General features: G+C 43.7%; 1 protein-coding gene across 2 annotated transcripts in view; it reads right to left on the bottom strand.

Annotated features, from left to right (window-relative positions):
* Rasgrp1 (RAS guanyl releasing protein 1) overlaps positions 1-18066 on the bottom strand; it is a 75502-nt gene that overhangs the window by 7973 nt on the left and 49463 nt on the right. For both annotated transcript variants that reach the window (XM_010624644.1, XM_010624645.1), the window contains exons 6-15: positions 17162-17315; positions 13989-14162; positions 13374-13490; positions 11045-11320; positions 9855-9935; positions 8362-8466; positions 7571-7680; positions 6820-6964; positions 6128-6164; positions 5261-5413 (exon numbers count right to left, since the gene is read on the bottom strand). In XM_010624644.1, the coding sequence (XP_010622946.1) occupies positions 5261-5413; positions 6128-6164; positions 6820-6964; positions 7571-7680; positions 8362-8466; positions 9855-9935; positions 11045-11320; positions 13374-13490; positions 13989-14162; positions 17162-17315 (1352 nt within the window). The remainder of the gene's footprint in view (positions 1-5260; positions 5414-6127; positions 6165-6819; positions 6965-7570; positions 7681-8361; positions 8467-9854; positions 9936-11044; positions 11321-13373; positions 13491-13988; positions 14163-17161; positions 17316-18066) is intronic.

Raw genomic sequence — 18066 nt, 5'->3', positions numbered from 1 at the left:
TTTTTTTTTTTTTTTTTTTTTTTTGGTACCGGGGATTGAACTTGGGCCCTTGCGCTTGCAAGGCAGGCCACCGAACCACTGAGCTAAATCCCCGGCCCTTCTAGCAACTTTTTTTTATTTTTAAAATTTATTTATTTTGGTATGGGGATCGAACTTGGGACCTTGCACTTACAAGTCAGGTGGCGGCATCACTGAGCTAAATCGTGGCTCACAACTTTATTATTGCTGTATAGAAAAGATTCTGTATTCTGCATTTTACTGTAGTATTTTATCAGTTCTAATAGTGCTGGTTGAGTCTTTAGGTGTTTCTATGTATGGAATCTTATCTGTAAGCAGAGATAATTTTATTTTTTCTTCTTCTGTTTGTATGCCTTTTATTTCTAACTCCTGCCTCACTGCCCTGGCTAAAACTTGTAGCAGTGTATTATACAAGAGCAGCGAGTGTGGATACCTTTGTCTTCCTGATCTTAAGGACAGTGTTGTCAGTTTTTCCTTATTCAGTATAAAGCTCGCTGTGAGTTTGTCATATATAGCTTTTATTATGTTGAGGTATGGTCCTTCTATATCTAATTTTTTCAGTCCTTTTTTTTCATGAAGGGATACTGAAATTGATTTTTCTGTATCTACTGAGATGATCATATGATTTTTATTCATCATCTGTTTATATAATGTATTACAAGTTACACTTGTATGTTTAATCATCCTTGCATACCAGGAATGAAACTAATTTGTGATCATGATGTATAATCTTTTTGATGTGCTGTGGAGTACAATTTGCTAACATTTTGTTGAGTTTGTATCTGTGTTCATCAGGGATACTGGTCTATAGTTTTCTTTTTCTGTTGTGTCCTTGTCAGATTTTGGTAACAAGTTAAAAGGTGACCTGATCAAATGAGTTTGGAAAAGTTCTCTCCCTGTCAATTCAATGAATACTTTGAAAAGCATTAGTATTACTTAGCTTTCTTTAAAAATTTGTTAAAATTCACCAGTGGAATCACTGGTGCTGGGCTTTTCTTTGTTGAGTGACATATTATTTCAAGTCTTTATTATTTTTTTAAATACTCAATGCTATAAACTTTCTTCTTAGTGCCGCTTTTGCTGCATCCCACTAGTTTTGCTGTTTCCATTTTCTTTTGCTCAAGAAATTTTAAATTTCCCTTCTGACTTCTTTGGTGATCCACTGTTTGGAGGGTGTTCAGACTCCATACTTTTTTTTTTTTTTTTTGGTGGGGTCTCCCTTGGTACCCTATGCTGGCCTCAAACTTTCAGTGATCCTCTGGCCAGTGATCACTTGCAGTGATCAGCCTCCCCAATCCTGGGATTACAGGCATATGCCACCCTACCCGGCCAGACTCCATGTATTCTTAAGTTTCTCTTGTGCATTATCGTTTCATCCCATTGTGATCAGGAAATGCTCATTTAATTTATTTTGTGGTCTAAAATATGGTTTGTCCTATAAAAAATTCCAAATGCTGATGAAAACAATGTGTATTATTTGCAGTTTGTGGCTAGAATATTCTGTAGATGTTTGTTTACTAAGTTGATTTGATAGTTTAATCTTGATTTTTGTTATTCTTTTTTGGGGGGGTCTGGATGATCTGTCTATGAATGAGAGTAGGGCAGTGAAGTTGTCTCTTTTACTGTGTTGGAAGTTATCTCTTGCCTTTGGTGTAACTGTTTTATAAAATTGGAGTTCTGATTTTAGTGCAAGGAGATTTACAATCCTATCTTACTGTTGAATTGATCCCTTAATTGTTATATAATGAGCTTCTTTGTTTCACAGTTTTTGTCTTGAAGACTGTTTTGTCAGCTGTAAGAATAGCTGCTCTTGAGCCAGGGATTTAGCTCAGTGGTGCCGCCGCCTGCCTCTCAGAGCAAGGTCCTGAGTTCTATCCCTGATGCCAAAAAAAAAAAAAAAAAAAAAAAAAAAAAAAAAAATTTAAAAAAAAGATTCTCTTGCTCACTTTAGGATTCCTTTAGCTTGGAATATCATTTCCCATCCTTTCAGTCTATGTGTCTGTGAAGTGAGCTTTGGGTAGGCAGCCTATTGCTTTTTTTTTTTTTAATCCTTTCATCCAATCTGAATTACATTACATTCAAGGATATAACTGAGAAATACAGACTTACTGCCTGTCAGTTTTTACATTCTTTGTTCTTTTCTTCATCTCTTAATCATCTTTGTGATATGATAGTTTGCAGTAATGATAATGTTTGTTTCTTTTCCGTTTCACTTCTGTGTATCTGCTCTTCTAGTGGCACTCATATTTTAACATGTTGTCATGGTAGTTACCTTTCTTCCACTTCTGGATATAGGACTTCCTAAAGCATCTTCTGTAAGGATGGTCTGTTGGTCCTGAATTCCCAGAGTTTTTGCTTATCTTGGAAGTTCTTTATTTCTCCCTCATCTGTGAATGATAGCCTTTGTGGGTAATAGTAAATCTTAGTTGGCATTTAGACATTTTTTTTTTTCAAGACTTGAATATGTCATTTGATTCCCTCCTGGCCCACAGGGTTTCTGTTGAGAAATCTTCTGTTGCCCTTAAATGTGAATTGTTGCCTCTCTCTTACAAATTAAAAAACTTTGTTTTGTTGTTCTGTACTTTTCAGTTTGACTGTATGTACTGTGTCATAAAGGAAGTTATTTTCATCATGTTCTAATAGTATCCTCTACGTGGATGTTCATGTCTTTCTCAAGATAGAGAAGTTTTCTGGTGTTATTTCATTGAGTAGGTTTTCTCTGCCTTTCTTAACCTTTATTTCCTCACCTTCAAGTATTCCAGTGATGTAGGTAATTAATCATTTAATGGTGTTCCAAAGATACTGAATGCTATCATTTTGTGTGTGTGTGTATGTGTGTCTAAATGTGTCATTTCAAAAGACCTATCTTCAAATTCCACTATTCTTCCTTCTGCTTCATGTAGTCCATTGTTGAGGTTCTCAGTTGAGTTTTTAAAATGAACTGATGGACTTTTCATTTCCAATACTTCTGCTTGATTCTTTTTAAAAATATCTGCCTCTTTGTTGAATTTCTCATTTATATCCTGCATTGTGTTCCTAATTTATTTAACTGTTTCTTTGTATTCTCTGGGATCTCAGTGACATGAGAAAATTATTCTTTTGAAGATAACAGGTATTTCATCCATATCTTTAGTATTTGTTACTAGAGGGTTATGATCTTTTGAAGGTATCACATTACTTTTTCATATTTCTTGTGCCCCCACACTGAGATTTGTTCATCTCATGACAGTGTAGTGTCTAGGGTTATCGGTTTGTCCATAGTGTTGGCTTTATTTTTAGCTGAGCACTGCAGTGTAATTTCCTCACAGCATCTCTGCTGTGATAGTGAGTTTAGGCACAGTGTGTTCTGTGTTGTAGGTCATGCAAGGGTGAGGACACTTCCATAGTTCAGGCTGATGTGTAGACAGCAGTGTTTGTGAGGTATACTCAGTGTTACTTTTCCAGTGGCTATGGTGGCCCCTAGCAGGTGATGAAGTTTCCTCAGGCGCTGCTGATGTTGGCCTGTGAGGTGTAAGGGTGTCTGGCACTGCACTAGGAGTGGTAAGAAGCCTGGAGCACTTCTCCTCTGACCAGACAGTAGTGAGAGTTTGGGGTGTCGGGGGTGGAGGGCAGAAATCACAGTATCTCTCTATTAGCAGTGCCTAGTAAGACCAGGAGCAAGGGCACTGGCAGTGGGAATCACATGGTGTGGGTGCAGCAGGAGGTGTGTTCCTCTCTGTGTTGCTGCCCTCAGGCCCCCAAGCTCTATGTATGCCTTGGGGTTGGCAACAGCCAGACTCCCTCCCCAGAGCTGCAGTGCCCATAGGAGGAGGAGGAATGGCTATGTCTAGGGTTGGGCAACATTCCTTGGGGCTTCCCTTGGCCATGCACACCCAGGGGCAGGAGCAGGGCCATGCTGACCACTGGGGATCTCCGTGCCCCCTTCATCTGTAGTTACTGCAGGGAGTTGGTGGGAATGTGGCTAAGTTCCCCTCACAGTCCCCGTTGCTTGTGCACCCTGGGGTAGGATGACAGCCAGAGCTTTTCTCTACATTTACGCTGAAGTCCCAGGGAGCACTCCTGACTTAATGCTTCCCTTCCTTTGTGACTTTACTGAACTTCCACCTTTTCCATGAAGTCTTTACCAGCAGGACCAGGGCGTGGTCTTTCTGTAGCCTATTTGGCTTGTAGCACATACCCTCCTGCATTATTTCTAACCTGCTCCCTAAGTAGACAGAAGCAGACCTTTTTTCTTCCTGCGTGTCTAAAATAATAAATTTCATTTCTTTATTATACTGTTATTTGTGTATTTACACCCATCTGTCTGTCCATGTATTCTATCTCTGGCCTTAAACTCACTTTGTAACTCATGCTGGCCTTGAACTCATGAACCTTCTCCCGCAGCCACCTGAACACTGAGATAATAGCCCTGCACCACTGTGGCCAGCTCAATTTTTCTCTTGACTGTTAATCTGCAAGCTTGTATTGCTTAGGAGTTCTCCTCCTCTTCCTTTCTGTATTTACCACTGTGTTTCTAGAATTTTGACAGTTATCTTCACTTGGCCTCTCAGGATCCTGTCTTAGAACGTGGTTGTAAAATAACAGCTTGGGACCCCTCTCCTGGAAGAAAATTAGTGGCATCACACAGGTAATCCCTCATCCAGTGACAAGTATACTTCTTACTGCTAATTGTGATAGTAATGACTTTTTTAGGATCCTTCATCAGTGATAAATACTGAGTGGTTCTGGTCACCTTTCATGCATAGTTGGTCTCTGTTACTGTTCAGAAATCAGATTCTTGGCTGCATACTTCTGGAAATTGAGTCATGAAGCCCTGTGGATTCAGCTGCCACTCCTTAGAGTTTCTGGAACACTTCTGATCTGTGGAGATGTTACTCTTTGGTTCTGAATGCAGCTATGCCTTTTAATATGCTGTCTGTACCATGTATGTATATGTTATATGCACATGCATGCATACTCTCCCTATTGGTTTTGAGTTGGGATGGAGTAGGACAATTTTTAAATTTAGGCATGATCTTGGCAGTAGTCAGTATCTGTACATGGTGTACATGCTCAATGAACATCTGCTGATTTTTAGGCCTAACTTGCACTCTGTTATTCCAGCACCTTTAGGTCTGAGGCAGAGGCAGCAATGGAAGTAAAGGTTAACTCAGACATAGACACATGTGGTTATCTTTCCTGTCCCCAATTTTGCCTCTCTCTCTCTGACTTTCCAGGTTGAACATTCCCAGTGCCTACTTACCATGGAGCAGATCTCTGGCTCCCAGTGAGCAAAGGTTGGATGTTGGTGCTACTGAGGTGGTATTCTCCATGGGAGCTGCTGGGTTCTTGGTTCGCTTCTTGCACTCAAACACCACCAAATCTTTGCATTGTTTGTGACAGTTCATCCCACAATCTATGGACAAGACTCTTTGGTCAGGAAGTCTCACCACCAGTTCACACAATGTTCTTGTCAGACATGTCTGTGCAATCTTGTAGAGCTAAGCTCACCTAACATTCCCAGTAAACCTAGCCCTCTCCTCACTTGGCAAACCTGTATCTCATAGGCTGGTCTTAACCCTTAGCATTGAGTCTTGGAATCTGAAGGAACATCTGCTATTCCAGAGGGAAGAGATGGTATCCTGGCCCTCCTATACACTGCCCTGCTCTAGAGAGACCCTCTGGAAGTACCCAGCTGCTAGGCCTTTGTTTTTCTTCCTTGCAGTGGAAATTTCGTTTCCCTCTGGTCCTAGTCATGAGGAAGGACACTTATGTCCTCAGGAATCACTGATAAAAGAAAAGCTGACAAAGACCTTTAGTAATCATTTATCTTCTGTTTTAGAAGTGACTGATTATGTAAGAGCTCAGTCTCCTACTAGCTGTCTCTATTTCCAAGGCAACCAAGGTAGAGAGAAGCTCTTGTAAAGGGAAACTGCTGAACTGGCCACGCAGGCACCCCTCTAAATAGTATCGGTCACTCTTGGGTGCTCTTGGAAAGCCCGTATGGAGATAAGGCTCTTAAGTCTGCCAAGAAACTGTGGACCGAATGGACAACTACAGTGGGTAAAAAACTTATGAAGAAAGCCCCTCAGACCAGGGACAGCCATGCAATGGACAGTGCTTAACTTACCTTTACATCGATATCCTTGTTTGATCACACCCCAGAGCTATGAGATAAATGAAAGAGAATGCACATCATTATCTGGTGTGAGACTCCACTCATTCCATTCTCTAGCTCAACTTCCTCTTGTATGTCTTGTCCTGACTTTTAACTAAAACCCAACATTTATAGCTACCAGAGTCAAATATTCTCCAGAAGCTCACTGTAGTGGCTTTATGACCAGGCCTTCTATAGACCCGAAATGGACGAATTATACAACTGACAGGATCCCCAGATGCCTTACTGACAGGTAAGCCTAGAGAGTCTCTGGTCAGAAACATGGGTTCAGGAAGACTGTTGGCTGTGGTGAGACAGGAGGAACAAAGCTGAGGTGATCCCTTCAAGATAGTGTCTTCTGAAAGGGGAAAGGAGGGTATCTCAATTCTTTTTTTTAACATTTTCTACCATTGGAACAGTATAGGAATATAATCCAGAATTCAACATTTCTGTACTATTTACACCAGGCCTAATGTACCGAGGGGGAAAATATCAGGAATAAATGAGGCAAAATGAGTGTACACACTTAAAGACTAGGTCCTTCTAGGTGTTTTCTTGGGCCCTAAATTGGGGTGAATGCATAAAGACTGTGAAGTCTGTGCCTTTTTGTACTATCACTGGGCCATACTCCTAATTCCCCCCAGTGCACTCCAAGGACAACTTACAAATCCAGCACAGTTATCACAGAAAGTGGGCTTCAGGTAGGTGGTCTCTTGGAAGTTGTGAGGAAATCCCAGGCCCAGTTTAGAGTAGATGGAGCTGGCCCTCATGAAGTAGGCTGTGATCTCGTCCCTACTGATGAGGCCTTCCCTGCCAACAAACGACAGAAGGACGAGTGTGAGGAAGGCGGCCTAGTGTGCTGCAGTCCACGCTCTGAGCACACCTCACAGGAGGGTCACAGCACAGTGCCTGAAAGGAGGGGTGGCAGTACCACTCGGTCCCAGAGGTATTCTTTGGCCTAATTTGACCCTTGTCTACAAGACTTGAAATGTAAAATTTGTGTATAGGGAGGGAAATGCGTACTCTAGTTTCTAACTTCAGAGAGGATACGACTAGGTCCCACCAGCCATATGTTTGGTTTCTGATAGAGAATTAAAATAGAATCTGTACACTTTTAAGAACATTAAGTATGCAAAGCATTAGTATTATTTTCCAAAACCTAAGGACAAAGCAAGAAAGCAGACTAAACTTATTTGAAGTTGGGCGCTTCCTAAGTTGGCAAATTTTTGGAATCTTCAGTTGTGAGCTCTTTTAAAAAGCATGTAAATGTCATGGTCTCTTGTTTAAACTAAAGGCAGGGAGGCCTTCACCTGATGACTGTAAACATCTGTACTTATAAATTCTTCTAGTGATATTATCTGTAGCTCTGTTCTCACCACTAGGCTCAGCCACTCATTCCTGTACACAAATCCTCACCTGTCTTTGTCCATCACACAGAAGGAAAATGGGAAACTTGCAGCAATCTTTTCAAATTCTTCCTGAGAAATGTATCCATCCTGGTCGTGATCGTAGTTCTTAAAGACAGACTGTGAAAAAGGAGTTTTTGTGGTGATTACCAAGGAGAAACCAGTGCTTTCTCCCTTTAGCTAAGACAAAGGGGCTGGGACAGATAGATACAAGCCTTTAAAGCCTGAATGAGGAGAACACAGGAACGTACTCCTTGCACAGATGTGACAGGTTATGCCCCAGGTGCTTGTGCCTAAAACCATTAGCACATGATGTGCCACCTGGGCTGTGCCTACTGCAGACCACTGCAGAGAGGTCTGCCCTTTGGTCTCTCAGCTCAGATTGCACCTCCTCTGGGAAACTCGTGACTGGCTGGCCTGTGTCCTCTGTTTCAGTTTCTGCTCAGCCTTCTGTTGTCACCTAATAGCCCCCAACAATCAAGGCTCCAACTACGCGAACTGTATCCTCTTCTCAGCAGGTAGCACAGGGAATTGAATCCAGCAGTGCTCCCAATACCTTTCTGCCTCCACTCAACAATTTTTAAACAAATGATCTGCTAGGCCTTTATAAGTAGTCAAACCTGTCACGTATGAGACCAAAAAAGAGTTTTGCCAAACTGTAGACTCTGAACTGTTTGCAGCCACAGCATGAGAAATGGTTCCTCTGGGAGCGAGTCTCAACTCTCTCATGTGACTCGGCTGCTGTGCTTCCCACCCCGCATTAGCAGAGCTGGCCTGGTTTTCTGAAACAGCTGTACTCACGTCCACCATCCTCTGTACATGTTTGCTGATGGTCTTTGGGTCGGGTTTGGGTGAGACTCCGGAGGCCCAGTCCACTACTACTGGTGGCTTGGAAGGTGTTAATGGCTAAAGTGAAATGTGAAGAGATACCTCGTGAATGCAATGCAGTATAGTAACTTACAGCTCCGTCCCTTCACACAACCCAGCGGTCACATCTGCAGGGAAGTCTGACTGCAGTGGCAGGGAACAGGCAGCACACACACAATGGAAATCTACCCTATAATACTGGGTAATATATAGCTGTTGTGCTTCTGTTCCCAAGGTCTTCACACACATGAGCTCTGGCTCCAAATAATTTAAAATTCTCAGTGTGCCTGGGCTTTGATTCTCTCTCCATTAAACCTCTTGTCAGAGCTATCTACAGAGAGTAAAATGGGCCATTTAAATGAAATGTCTCCTGTGTTCTCTGGGCACTTTTTAGTTTTGAAACAGTGTCTTGCTGTTCAGGCTGGCCTCAAATTTAAGGCAACCCTGCGTCAGCCTCCCATGTACTGGAATTACAGGTGTGCGCCATCATGCCTGGCCTCTGGTCACTTTTCAGTAGAGGCAGCTGAGGTACACACACAAAAAAAAAGGTTAAAAGGCAAAGATACATAAGAAAAAGATTGGATGTTGCGCAAGATGAGACAATTCATTTGAAATTTGGGCCAAATTAAAATCTCTTCTAAAGAGAGGAGGAGTTAACCTTTTCGTGGAAATGCTTCTAGCACACTGGTAATTTAACATTCCATTATTTCCATTGAACCTCTTTTATTACAACAGGAAGCTGAAACTTGCACTTTTGGTATAGAGGCAATGACAGCCACCTGAATGAAGCAACTGGATTTCCTATGGGCAAGCACCCCTTCTGTGAAGTACCACTTGTTTGGGGTTAGGAAACTCGCCAGAAAACTTAAAATTTCACTGGCCCATAGGAAAAGCAGGGACAGATAACCTGTGAAGCTCCTACTGAGAATAGCACCAGGACCACGTGCTATTTTGAGAACTGTGCAGAAGAACCAGCAGACTGCTGTTTTCAACCTAGAGCATCACATGATAATGGGGCTTTTCTACCAACCAAAATGGAAATATTCAGAAGTTTAGTTTTTTTATTAGTATGTACATTTGTCCTCGTTAGTATAAAAAAAAAAATCACAAAAACCACTTACACGTGGAGAATTCCTAACAGGCAAAGGCTGCCACTCTGGTTCATAACACTGTCTCCCTCCTTGATTCTACCACCCCTGACACTCTTATGGCATATGGTTACTTAGTGTTCACACAGTTGTCCCTCAACTAGATCACAAGCACTCAATAGTCAGGAATTGTATGCCATACATTGTTGAGAAGCTATCTGTCCCAAGCACAGGGTTGGGCACATGTAGAAATAATATGCTTATTAAAGTCTGTTCTTTAAGATGAACGAACTTGAGGACAGCAAGTGTCATACAGGAGTCTTAGTATGAGAAACTCACCGGGGCTCTGTGGTTCCTTGGCTCCCGGGCATAGGAGAGCTCGTAGATTTCATCTTCAGTATAGTAGAGATCCAGGGATAACTGTGGATCAAAGCAGAATAAGATTAATTGAAAGGCTGTCTGCCTTTCCTGAGCCTGATATTTCTATCCTGGTTCCTCTTCAGTAGTTTAATCTTGGTATTTAGCAGTTTGTTTTTGTGATTCATTCTCGCCTGTGTAACACCTGCTACTGCAATAGGGAAAGCTTTAGTTCTTTGTTAAGATGTACTTAAGTTTTGGGAGAGCCCCAAGGTGCCCTTTCGAAAACACTGGCTTAATATCCATGATTTAATATCCAAGCCTCTATTCAGAGATGATACTTTCTCGGGCAGAGATCTGCCAAGGTTACCTGCCTAAAGTGAAAGGACTAAAACAGCAAGATTAGGCACCAACCAGACACAAAGTATGGCCTCTTATCAAAATGCTCCTTTGAGGCAGGAAGAAGATATGGTTATTATTCTGTCCCCCCCAAAAGTTTAAAACCTGTATAATTTTAGAACTAAAAGAAGTAGTAAATTATGCCAGAGAGCACCCCTCTGAGGTGACAGAGGAGAAAACAGACATGGAATGTGTGGGCCCACAGTCACACAACTGGTGAACTCTAGTCCCAGGTCTGGAAGGAAGCTTGCTGACCCCATACCCACAATGCAAATCCTGGTTTCCATACCACTGAAAAGTGCTCACCTACTCTTGGCTTGAAAATCTCTTTAAGTCAGTGGTGGCAGGACCCAAAGAGTAAATCTTTTGTTTTGTGCTAATTCACTGCCTTGCCCTCCCCCACTTATAAGAGCACACTGTCTCCATCTGTTATCAACCCTTAAATCCTGATTTGCCGTCTGATCCTCCTAGATATACTGCCACTGCTTGTGCTAAAGTAGGGAAATACCCTCACAGTCCAGGGGACACAATGCTGGAGAGAAATCCTCTGAAGTTCCCCTGCCTGGGTCTGAGTCAAGGCTTGGCCACGTAATTTGTGGTTCTCTGGCAAGTTACGTCTGTGCTTCAGTATCCCATCCACAGAGTGGCGGTAACAGTAGTCCTACTTCCTAGAGTTTTATGGGGAGTAATGGTGTTGACATGTGATAGGGTATACAGCTTGGCACCTGGCACACACAACATGCTGAGTGGCAGTCTTCCAGCGCGACCCTTACCGTCAGCAGGTGCACCAAGTCCTTGTTGGCCTCCAGTGGCGGGGCCACCTCCTGTAGCTGGACCAGCTCATTAATATGATTGTAAAGGGCCAGCAACTTGTGGACATTCACCTTCCCGTCCTCCAGGTAGTCGGGCATGGCTTCGTAGAGGGAAATGAGATCTTTTAGGTGCACCCCTAGGATGGGGATCTTGAAGTGGGTGCATTCCCCATAGGCTCGCCGGTAGTTGTCATAGTTTCTGCAGGAGGAGAGCAGCTCGGTCATCTCACCGAGAACCTATGAAGAAGAATAGGCCGGTCACAGGAGCCCCTCAGGCAGGACGTGTTGTCTGTGATGCCATCTGGCTCACTGTCACAGTTTCACTCCAGCCTTAATCTGTGGGGTGGGGTGGGGGTGATTCACCTGAATCATAAAGATTATGACTCTTTAATTAAAACTTCAGTGTGTCAAATGTCCCACAGTGTATTTACAAGCACAGGATATGCTTTACTTGATTTTACCATATAACTTTAAATGAGGTTTAAAAATTTTTATATTAAAATTTCTTTTCAAAAATAAGTATAGATACCTAACGTAAAAATTATAAAGATAATTAAAAATTGAAAGGAAACAATAAATTTCCCTCTAATCCCCAGCTATATGGTTCTTTTCCCTAAGGTCTTCCGAATTCTTCCAGAGACAAAATGTGATGTGTGTGCTGCCTTTGTCACTGGCATGGACATAGGGTCACAGCATGTGTGTTCAGTGTGCAGCTGCGGTACTGCAAGGTGCTAATTTTATGAAGCACTCCATGGGCCAGGATTCTCCAGTGGGGCCCACTATCTGGGAAACAGGTGACTTCCCATTCACAGAGGGAACCCTGAACTGAGGAGGGGTCCTAGCAAACGGCTTGGGTGCAGAGGAGGCAGCTCTGGTGCAGTCCCTCCATCCTGGAAATGGCCACACTGCCCAACAGCTTAGAGAGGGAGCAGCCAGGCTGGTGGTCTTTTCAGCTACCCTAGCAATTGTCCACCAGCAGCTCACAGAGCCCTGTTAACCATTTGTGACCATTTTTTCTGAAGCAAAGATTTGAGACTGCCAGTCACATCATCTCACAAAATTACTTTAGACTCTGCCCAAATTCTTTCAATAAAATTGTGGCTTAAAGGATACTTGTTTCTCCACAAAGAATTTGAGATTTGGAGTCAGCACCCCCCAATCATTTTGAGGTGACCAGAGAGAGCCTCGCCCTTAACCTCTGGTAAGCACTGCAAGTGAGTGTGGGTGTGGTTCACTCACAAGGCAGGAGCTCAACTACAAAAGTGACATTTCTGTTTCCTCAGAAGGTGAATGCAACTTTTTGGGGGGCAAACTTCAACTCTTAATTTACTATTTTATTCTGAAGGCTACCTTGAGGGCCAAGCAACTGCAGACCCGAAACACTGCTGTGGGAAAACAAGCTGAAGGACACAGGATATGTTCATCTCTGACACATGGGAACTTTTACAGTTCCATCTGGTCTCAACAGAACTGTTAAGAAAGGAGAAAGTGACTAAAGATCTCCTTCTGACCTGTCCACTGAGGAGAGCTCCCCAGAGGCCCCACATTGTGACAGCAGGGATAAGAAAGAACTCCCCACAGCTGGGAGAAGCAGGCCAGGAAAGCTCAGATCTCCCTCAGAAAAAAAGCTGCCTTCTGTGCCAGTTTGAGATGTCCAGGGTTTGAGGACAGAAAGATCCTGTTACACAAGATAAAAATGTGCAAAGAGTTGTCATAGCTAACCCATGGTAGACTTGAGATCCTCGGGAAAGCATGGTGGTTTACAGCAACAGCCCTACATCATAAAAGATTAAAGTATATTCTGTAACATCTAGATAATAGAGAAATGTGCACAGGTCACTTAAGGAAAATAGTCCTTAATAAAACATGATCTGTTACGAAACAGTACCAAAGGGCTCAGCTCCAACTCTCAGAGAATATTGAGTATGCAGGAAATCATTCTCCAAGCCTGGAAGGCCAGGGTTTTATCATACCACTATATAACTATACTCTGCATGCAAAACACTTTGGAGCAAGAAATTGGGGTGAAGGTGGTGACTCAATACTCAGCAGCCTGTGAACATGGGAAAGAGGTACACATGGCTTCAGCTGGCCCAAGAGGAAAAGATGTAGAAACACTGAGGACTGATGGAATCACTCAAACCTGTCACTTCCCTATCCTGTGGGTTCCCGTGGGTATGTGCCCTTGTCCTCTGCCTATTGAGCAGGGATGGTACAGGTTGGAAAGGCTGAGAGGGTTGGCGATTATCCTGGGTGTGTTTGTAAAGCCATAGTAGACGGTGGCACTGACCTTATTGATTTCATGCGGGACGTGTGAGCTTGTCTCCTTGAGCCTAGAGATGGAGCTGTGACACAGCCCTCCTATCACGGCCATCAGCGTATTAAAGTTCTGCAGTTGATGAAGCTTCTGTGACAGGAGACAGACGACAGTGTGACTGCACAGGTCAGTTATACAGGGAGTACAGGGGCTCCAGCCTGTCCTAGGACTCTTCCTTACACTGGTCACTCAGTGGTTGCGTGTAGCAATTTCCTATTCATTTCTCCCTTTCACTGTACCCCAGACTGACAGATTCCAAATCAGCAAAGTGTTACATTTCTCCCTCTCTTGTAGCTCATCTATGAGCCAACATCTAAATTATAGTTTCTAACAAGCACCGAGAGTACTTGTTCACTACAAAGACTGCTGAACCCCCTATATGGAGCTGGACTTAAGAGATCTGTACTTCTACTATACCTCTAATGAGTGGGTGGGAAAAGAGAACTATCACCCTATCTAGATCTGGGGACAGCTTCCCACCAGGGCTCACAAGGGAAGAACAGTTCCCAATGAAGACGAGACTGGACAAAAGGAGTAGAGTTAATTTACCTCCCAGCCCAGGCTGAAAGTCTTAATCCAGTCACTTACCTGAGCCACGTGGATGAACTTGATGAAGACTTCTGCCCTGAGCTGCGGCGTGGGGCGGCTGAGAACCATCAGTTGCACCCACTGGGAGATGCCATTGCACAAGGCAATGGATCGCTCCATGGTGGGGTTTTCCTTCACACAGCTATTTACAAGGTAATTTTGATAATCAGAGAACTGGAGGAAGAAAAACATGCATCAGGCCCGTGCTTTGGTATTGTGGGAGATTGGGGGGCGGTGAGTGAGTTCTGCTCAGTGATGGTTGGGTACCACTCTGGGGCAGACAAGTTTGTGGCCCCTCTTCTGCCATCTTTGCCATGGGGCCCACAAGAATAGTGATGGAGGAGTCGCACCATGGCCCCTGTACATCAGAACCCACCGGGCATACACTGATCCAAATATTTGAGCAGATCTGTTCTACTAATTCTAAAGAACAGAGTGTTGAAGGAAAAGCTCATTACTGGTTCCAGCTGTGCTGCTGAAGTTAAAATAAAATTCCCCTCATAAAAACAAATCATTTTCTCCCCAGCTGTTATATTAAATGTGATAATAAAATCTGCCCTATTTAGAACATGGAATTGTTATAAAGATCACACAAGTCAATGTGTGGAAGCACTTTCACTTTTCAAAGTGCTACATAATTGTGAGGTGGTGCTAATGGGATAATTACTTCCTCATGCTCAAGCCTCTTAAATTTCTTTTCTCCTAATGAATTGAACAGAGGCCAAATAAGAGGGGCACATGAAGCTTGGATAGCTACATATTCAGTGACCATGGTTTACCAGTCTGATAGTGGCACTGGGTGTGGTTAACAATGAAAACTGCGTATTTGAAACTACAAATGCCCTGGCAGATCTGATGTAGGTAGGTAATGACTGTATGGATTATGTCCCTGTCACAAGAATCCCTCTGCACAAACAGTACAGCCAGGAGGGAGGAAGAGCCTGCTGTCTGCCCATGTTCCTGTGGGAGGCTTTGATGCTATGCCCAGTTTGAACTCTCGTTTCAAAGCAGATGTAGTTGTGTGACACAGCCCACACAAAGTGTGGGGTAGCGGTGCAGCTTTGAAGGGAAAGATTTGAGAGCCAACAAATGGATGATTGTGACACTGCCACTCCACTGCTGCAGAGCTGGTGAGGATTTCTGACAAGACGAGATCCACATCATCTGCATCGGAGAGCCACTCTGAACTACATTAGCCGTGCAGGATGAGTGATACTCTTTTGCTCTGATCACTGTGATTGTGGATGGGTGTGTAGGGGGTGTTACTGCACTACACCTTGGTCTTGCCTCAGTGGTAAACAGCCTGTGAGAACTCCTAAGCAGAATAAAATAAATGTATGTTAACTGAGCCCCATTTTACTGTGCTGTGATGGCTGATGGGTGAAAAAACCTGGGTAGGACCGAAACCACTCCTCAAAAGAGACATGGAAAGCAAAATTCTTCCTGGCTCTAAAAGAAGGTCACTGTGACTCATTTCAATAAACATTATATATACTCTTCCACTACAGATATACCCAGGAAGCCACTATTTTTTAAAAAAGAAATATTCCCATAATCTCATCTCCCTTTAGGAGATGTTGCAAGAAACAAAATGTCAAACACCGTTCAATTCACAGTAGAGCTAAATGTCCTTCCAATCTCATGTTGGAAAGAAAATTGTTTGGGAAAAATGTTAAGAACTATATGGGAAAAACAGAAAAATCCCTGAACTAGTCTTCTATGAAGGGACTGTGCCACTCCAAAGAAATGAAGGTTCAAACTCTTTTTTTTTTCAAGTAGAATACCGCTCAACCCCTGTGGAGATTGGCCTGGATCTTGTGCTCAGCACTGATTTTTCCATTCTGCCTCCACTGATCTGAACACTGGCATCAGACCCATGTTCCGTAGGCCTTGGCCCTGCCAGCCTCTCCCCAGGAGAGCTCAGATTTCCAGTGTGATAAGTGTCCCCTGTGGTGATTTGCAGTTTTTACCAGTGTCCTGCCTGCCCCACAACTGATGTGAGCCTCTGCCAAAAGGAGACTCCCAGTGGAGCCTCAGTGGACTCCTGGGCTTCTGCTGGAGGGGTGCTGGTGAAGGCTGGGGGTGCTAATGCCTAGAGATTAATTTCAAGTGGAAACTGGGGATTTGTGGCTGGACAAACAGCCATGTGAACACAGCAGGGATGACAGCATTATGGGAGAAAAGTATGGAATAACCTCTGTAACCTAGTTGGCAGGTTGCCTTCCAGATACAATTAGGCTCAATAGATTGGTGCTGAGAGGCATGTGGTCTTGGCCCCAGCTTGGATTCTCAGAAGCTATGCCGACTTTGCTCTCATCAGCCTCTGGGCTCCCATTCCTTTGCCAGGGGCACATGAGTCATTCCAAGGAAGGCACCCAGGAGCTTGCTGTCTGTAGTTTCAGAACAAAGCTGAAGGCTCTGCTGTGGTGGGTAGGGCAAGTCTGCAAGGACTGGGGGTGTCACTGTCAGGACAGCACACTGGCCAGCAAAGATGGGGTTGGCAGCTGATGTCACTGTTCTCTGGTGTCACATATGGAGTTTGGAGGATTATGGTAAGGACAGTATGTGCTTATATGATCTTCCTCTTCTTGATAAGCTGAAATCCCTCTCATCCCTCTCCATTCCAGTCCAAGTTCTGCCTGGTTGCCCCAACAGCAAGGTCAGCACAGTTGCTGACTAGAAGTATGGTAACTGCTGGGCCAGCTCAGCACTGCCTTAGGGCTCGAGGTATGTTCTAAGGTAACCCACAACATCTATTTTATTGTGGGATTGTCCAGAGCCATTAAAAGCCTACCCTAGAATGCATTCAAACACTCAGGGGAATTACAGATTTTTTTTTAATCAAGATTAGCATTTGTTTTTCTGGCTAATGATTATCAGGGATAGAGGATGTGTATATACACACACACACATATGCAGGGTGTCATGGGTGTCCCCAGTACTGTACTGAGTTAAGGGTGGGGTGGGATGGCCATGGATGAGGTGAGAAAAGGGAAGCCCAACAGGGGCAACCAAAGGAATTCACATTCCGCATTCCTGCCATGGTGTGTGCTGAGAAAGCATCCCAGCACTGATGGGACCTCAAGTATTCTGGGATGGACAGGCTGTTAAATTCCCTGCTTAGTTCCAGAAATTTCCCACAATAGGTTTTCTCTCGCCCCTTGGGTACGTACAGATATCCTCCGAAAGGACTTGAACTCCAGGTAGGTGAGATGCTCAGATAGCTCCTCTGGTTCCAGATGGTCAAAGAGCAGAGAGACTTTCCGTTTCTTGCTGGTATTTGATTTTATCCTTTGAGTAAGTTTTCTGGACCAGTCACGAGCATTGCTTTTGTGGGTACAAGTGAAAGAAAGAAGACAAGGAAAAAGAATAAACTGCAGTTGCTTTTGCAAGTAAATCCATTAGTGTCACCCACAAAACAGAGAAAGCACCATTAGCTACCCCTCTTCAGCCATGATGACTCACAGCATCTCCCCAGATCAGTTTTTCTATGGCAGCAACCAGGAAGCCCTGCTGGTTTCTAGTGAACCTTTGGAACTCATCATGGGGCACAGAGTGCATGAGTCCCTGGTAAGGCAATGGAAGCACAGAGTGCAGGCTTCGGTCAGTTTCCTTACTCCTTGGTCTGGCCCCTGGTATGCCTGTTCTCTCTATGGCTCTTGGGTGTTCTTCATGCTCCTGAGGTAATAGGATTGTCTGGTTGGGAATCTCAAGGGAGCTAAGCAGTTTTCATGCATGAAGGGGTCAGAGAACCATAGGGAGAAGACATCAGTCGCGGGGAATCACATGTAGGAGGAATGTGGGGTCATTCTGGGTAGATTAGAGTTATTTCCTCAGAGGTCCCCAGCCTCTGAAATGATGAAGGAATCTTAGCTGACCCTAGATTGCCATCTCCTTTAGATGTCCTCATAATCCTCATAATCTTACTCAGTTTCAGTTTCCAACACTAAGGAAGCAGAGGGAGCAGTCCAGTTTTGGAAGACAGCAAATTCAAGATCTGTGTTTCTCAAGGTAGTGTTCCTGGGTAACCTGACTCTTGGTTTTTTTGTTTTTTTTTTTTTTTTTTTTTTTTGGGGTT

This window comes from Fukomys damarensis, unplaced genomic scaffold, assembly GCF_012274545.1.
Source record: "Fukomys damarensis isolate Sample0158 unplaced genomic scaffold, DMR_v1.0_HiC HiC_scaffold_17, whole genome shotgun sequence".
Taxonomy (NCBI): Eukaryota; Metazoa; Chordata; class Mammalia; order Rodentia; family Bathyergidae; genus Fukomys; species Fukomys damarensis.
The sequence above is the reverse complement of the archived record's forward strand: the minus strand, read 5'-3'. Positions and strand labels throughout refer to the sequence as shown.